This window comes from Puntigrus tetrazona, chromosome 2 (genome assembly GCF_018831695.1).
Source record: "Puntigrus tetrazona isolate hp1 chromosome 2, ASM1883169v1, whole genome shotgun sequence".
NCBI classification, from domain to species: Eukaryota; Metazoa; Chordata; class Actinopteri; order Cypriniformes; family Cyprinidae; genus Puntigrus; species Puntigrus tetrazona.
The window spans coordinates 22,645,477-22,650,476 of NC_056700.1; the positions used below are offsets into that span (position 1 = coordinate 22,645,477).

Genomic DNA, 5,000 nt, shown 5'->3' on the forward strand with positions numbered 1-5,000 from the left:
CAAATATTCCATATAGCCTTTCAAACAACCCGGGCTTTTACAAAGCGCATAGCATAAACGAATTAAATGCATTTTAAAATCCAAAAAGCGTCTGTAGGCATGTATTTGACTATTGATATCATACATGCACATATTCGTGCAGCTGGATTGATTTCAGTGTTGGATTTCTCATAGGATTTTTTCTTTTAACTGATGCTATTAAGTGCATACTTTTTAAGTACGTCAATGGCAACCTTCGTCCTCGCGCTCTCATGTGTTTTGTGCATGTAAACATTCCACGCAGTCTTTCAAATAATGCGAGCCCTTAAAAGCCGCCTGAAATCAATCGTTTGCTCGAAGGCTGTCACTGGCTGGTGCCGTTCAGACGTTACTGATGCGGACGCTAACGGGCCCGCCGTCCGTCTGCCTCTCATCCTCTCGGTAGCTCTGCTCCAGCCGCATCTTCTCCGGGTCCGAGCCGCTCACGTCTCCGTGGCAACCGTCGGTGCCGCCGGGCGTGGTCTGGTCGAAAAGGGGCGGGGTCTTGGTTTTCACCACCTTGTCGAAGTAAGCCAGGTCCGCCACGTACTTGCCCATCGGAGAGAGAGACACGATCGGGGGGAACTCGTAGCCCCACAGGATCTCGTCGGGCAGGTAGGAGGTGCGCACCTGACACGTGGCTGAGGTGGGCTCCACCGTCGAGCTCATCATCACCAGCAGCTCGAAATCAGCCGGATCCGGGTCCGACCATCCGCCTGACAGAGACACACACACACACACACACACACACACACACACACACACACGCACACACACACAGACACACACACACACACACACACACACACACACACACACACACACACACACACACACACACACACACACACACACACACACACACACACACACACACACACAGAGACACACACAGACACACACGCGCACACGCGCACACACACACACACAGAGACACACGCACACATACAGAGACACACACAGAGACACACACACACACACACACACACACACACATATAAATATGAATAAAATTTTGAATAAAATTTAAAAAGCTAAATAAACAAATACAAAATTAATTAATAATCTAGGATCTACGCATTTTGTTTTATTTGGTTAAAATATTTTAGAGCTTGGCATGACTAGAAAAAATGTGCATGATATTAAATAATAAATATATTAGACTTTTTTTAAATGGTTTTATTCGCCTTTAAAGTTGTTTAAATGAAGTTCTTTTGTGATGCACATTACTAATAAGAATTTATTTAAAGTAGGAACATGATCTTGACTTAATTTCCTCATGATCTTTGAATAAAGTATTGTTTTCTATTTCTAGCTGTGCTGCTTCTCTGCTCCAGGATCACTGATTATCGATAGACACTGCATTCAGTTTATTTTACTACGCTTTTCTTTGAACTAGCACGGGCTGGTTGTCCTGATGTGTCTGTGTCTGTGGCCCCGGGCTCTCACCCTTGTCGGTCCAGGGCCGCAGCGGGCTCTGCTCGTCGATGGTGTGGTAGAAGGTGAGCGGGAGGATGAGGAAGGGGCTCTCGCTGGCCGTGTCCACGCTGAAGCTCACGTTCTTCTGATCCAGACGCACCGTCTCGCCCTCCTTCGGCACGCACGGCTGCAAAAGCTTCCCGGTCACCTGAAAAAAACCACAGTCGTCGCATTTGGCCTGAAAGAACTCGCAAGACTTCACTGCGAGCGCCAGCAGCTCCGAAACGCGTGCATAGTTGAGGTCGAAAGCGTGCGTGCCCCTTTCAGAATCTTATACTTTATTAAAATAAGAGGGATCGTACAAAATATATGTCATTGTTTATATAGCACTATGTCCTATTTCACATAAAGGATGTTTACATTTAGCCCACAAGAGTTGAATTTCTACAAATAACCAAAGTTCAAAAGTTTTCACCCCCCTTGAATCCCGAATGATCCACAGCTGTGTGTTTACAGTTTAGTGACAGTTATTCACGAGTCCACTAATTATTTGGTTTTCCAGAGTATTTTGAACCATTTCCTGCAACGGCGACCCATCTTTTTATGTTGAGGATTACACCGAGGGCCTCACTTACGAAGGAGAAAACACGCATTAACAGCCGGGGGTTGAAAACTTTTGCACCGAATGGAAACGTGTGCTTTATTTCCTGTGCTGACTAAACATCGTGTTTTTTTCATTTAGTGCTGCCCTTCAGAAAACAAAAGCGGTCACCTGGCAGCCCAGCAGCAGACTCTTGCGCATGTTAGCGACCCGGATCATGAGACACGGCCGGCCGTCGTGATTAGCAATCACTGCATGCTGACTGAACCGAATCGTCTCTCCGCGCTTCTTCGGCCGAGCCACCTGAGACAAGAGCAGATTTCACGCCAAGATTATACGCAATTAAATCATGAAGGCATGTAAAACTTTATCGCCGTAATGAAAAACCAATGAGAAGAAGAATTACAAAAAACAATGTAAAACAATGAGACCATGGGGTTAAGATTATAATTGAATTTGTGCCATGATGCATTTAGCAACATTAACACTGTTTCTGTTCATTACAGTGAAGCTGCTTTGTGTAACATGCTGTAATAAATGAATGCAACTTGAATTAACTCTTTAAATAACATCGTTATTATATACATGTTCCTTTAATAAACCTATTTTGATATTTTTAATTTTATTGAATTATATTTTTATTTTGTATTTTATTTTTATTTTTTATTTTATTTTGTATTTTATTTTTATTTTGTATTTTTTATTTTATTTTATTTTATTTTGTTACCCCTGTTTTGTGGGTTAATATATGTATACGCTTAAAAAAATGATCAATTAAGGTAATTGGTTACAATCAGGGCATTTAAATAAATTCAGTTGACTAACTTTCAACATTTTTTTAAATGTAGCTAAAAAAGAATGGTTTGCAACCACTCGCCTTAAAAAAATGCAGTATAATTTTGTCTGTGTTATAATATATATATATATATGTCGCTTTAATGTGCATTTAGTTTTTTTATAAAAACAAATGATTTTATTGTATTTTTCCAGGCGAGCGAACGGATGCACACCTTGGCGAGGAAGGTTCCGGTGATGAAGATCTCCATGGCGGTGGTGATGAGGAGCTGGATGATGAGCAGGACGATGGCAGACGGACATTCCTCCGTGATGCAGCGGTATCCGTATCCGATGGTGGTCTGGGTCTCCAGCGAGAAGAGAAAGGCTGCGGTCAGTGTCTGCATCTGCATCACACACACGCTGTGGTTTGCTGGAGGATCAAACTCTACAGAAGAAACCCAAACATCAGACGCAAAACACAACAGCAGCTTATTTTATCGTTTAGTTTAATTCAAGTTTAAAACCCGATGAAAGATTAGGCCAAAACAGGCATTGCTTCTTTGTAATAACATATATGGAACATCAGGGCTGTTATTGTTGCTCATAAATGGAACATTATGAATAACGTGTCACCTTAAATAGTATCAAATATTAACAATGTACTCGTTTAATGTCAGCTAGTTGCCATGGCAGCCTCTTTTAAAACACAGTAAGATTAGTAAAACTTGAACTAAAACGATAATATGAACATATTATGAATAACATGTCACCTTAAATAGTATCAAATATTAAAAATGTACTCGTTTAATATCAGCTAGTTGCCATGGCAACCTCTTTGAATTCTGGTCAATCAGAAGCACTGATATGACAATAAATAAATAAATAGATAAAAATAAAAAATATGTCTAAAAACACAGCAAGATTACTAAAACTTGAACTAAAACGATAATATGAACTTATTATGAATAACGTGTTACCTTAAATAGTATAAAATATTTTTAAAAATTCTTATTTAATAACTGCTGGTTGCCATGGCAACCTCTTTCAATTTCCATTAAATTAGAAGTGCTAATGTGACAATAAATTAAATAGATAGATAAAAAATAAAAAATATATCTCAAAACACAGCAAGATTACTAAAACTTGAACGTGTTACCTTAAATAGTATAAAATGATAAAAATGATTTTATTTAATATCAGCTAGTTGCCATGGCAACGTCTTTCAATTCTCATCAAGTTAGAAGTACTAATGTGACTATAAATAGATAAATAGATCAAAATAATAAATAGATCGAAAAACGCAGCAAGATTATACCAAAACTTGAACTGAAATGTTAATAATAATTCCAAATGCTACTGAAATCACTGGCATGAATTGAGAAAGCCACTCACCGAGCAGGTCTCCGTGCACCAGAGCCAGCAGGTACCACAGCAGTCCGAAGGTGAACCAGGTTCCCACAAACGTGGCGCTAAACAAAACCAGTTTGTACCTCCACTGCATGTCCACAAAGGTCGTCCAGGGGTCGCGCAGGTACAGAGCGCCACGCCCACTCACGTGCTCGATGCGGACGTTGCTCCGCCCATCCTTGGTTAGCACCCGCCTCCGGCGTGCCATCTGACTCCCGTGCCCCGCCCCCCCGAGCAGAGGCTTTAGGATGTCTGTCTGCGTCTGGGAGTGGCATACCTTCTGAGGGGCGGGGCTGTGAGAAGAAGGGGGTGTGGACGACGTCATCTGGTGAAGGAGTTATTTAAAGTATTAAAGGGGTCATGTGATGTGATTTAAATTTTTCCTTTCTTTTTGGAGCGTTAGAAGTCAAAAGCTAAAGTCTCAAAACTAAAGAGACATTGTTTATAAAAGTTAGGATTTGCTCACACCCCCCTAAAACGACTCGTTTAAACACACCCCCACTTCTCTACATCACAGAGTGCTTCATTTTCATAACTCCGCCCCAAATGTTTACTAAAAGAAAGAAGGCGGAGCTATTATACCTCAAACATTTCCTTCATATTCTTGAGGTGTTCGGCCAATCACAGAGCACCGGGTAGCTGGCCAATCAGAGCTCACCTCGCTTTTTTAGAACGATGAGCTTTATACAGACCGACTCGTTTCAAGAGGCGGGGCTTAGAGGAGAAACAATAACGTACAGTGTTTTTTAACCTTAAACTGCAAAAAACATTGCATTAC

General features: G+C 41.1%; 1 protein-coding gene across 1 annotated transcript in view; it reads right to left on the reverse strand.

Annotated features, from left to right (window-relative positions):
• LOC122327945 (ATP-sensitive inward rectifier potassium channel 10) overlaps positions 1 to 5,000 on the reverse strand; it is a 9,136-nt gene that overhangs the window by 1,257 nt on the left and 2,879 nt on the right. Inside the window, exons 2-6 of the mRNA XM_043223652.1 lie at positions 4,208 to 4,547; positions 3,049 to 3,260; positions 2,210 to 2,341; positions 1,468 to 1,645; positions 1 to 734 (exon numbers count right to left, since the gene is read on the reverse strand). The exon at positions 1 to 734 is cut by the window's left edge and continues 1,257 nt beyond it. Of these exons, the coding sequence (XP_043079587.1) occupies positions 361 to 734; positions 1,468 to 1,645; positions 2,210 to 2,341; positions 3,049 to 3,260; positions 4,208 to 4,547 (1,236 nt within the window). The 3' untranslated portion in view covers positions 1 to 360. The remainder of the gene's footprint in view (positions 735 to 1,467; positions 1,646 to 2,209; positions 2,342 to 3,048; positions 3,261 to 4,207; positions 4,548 to 5,000) is intronic.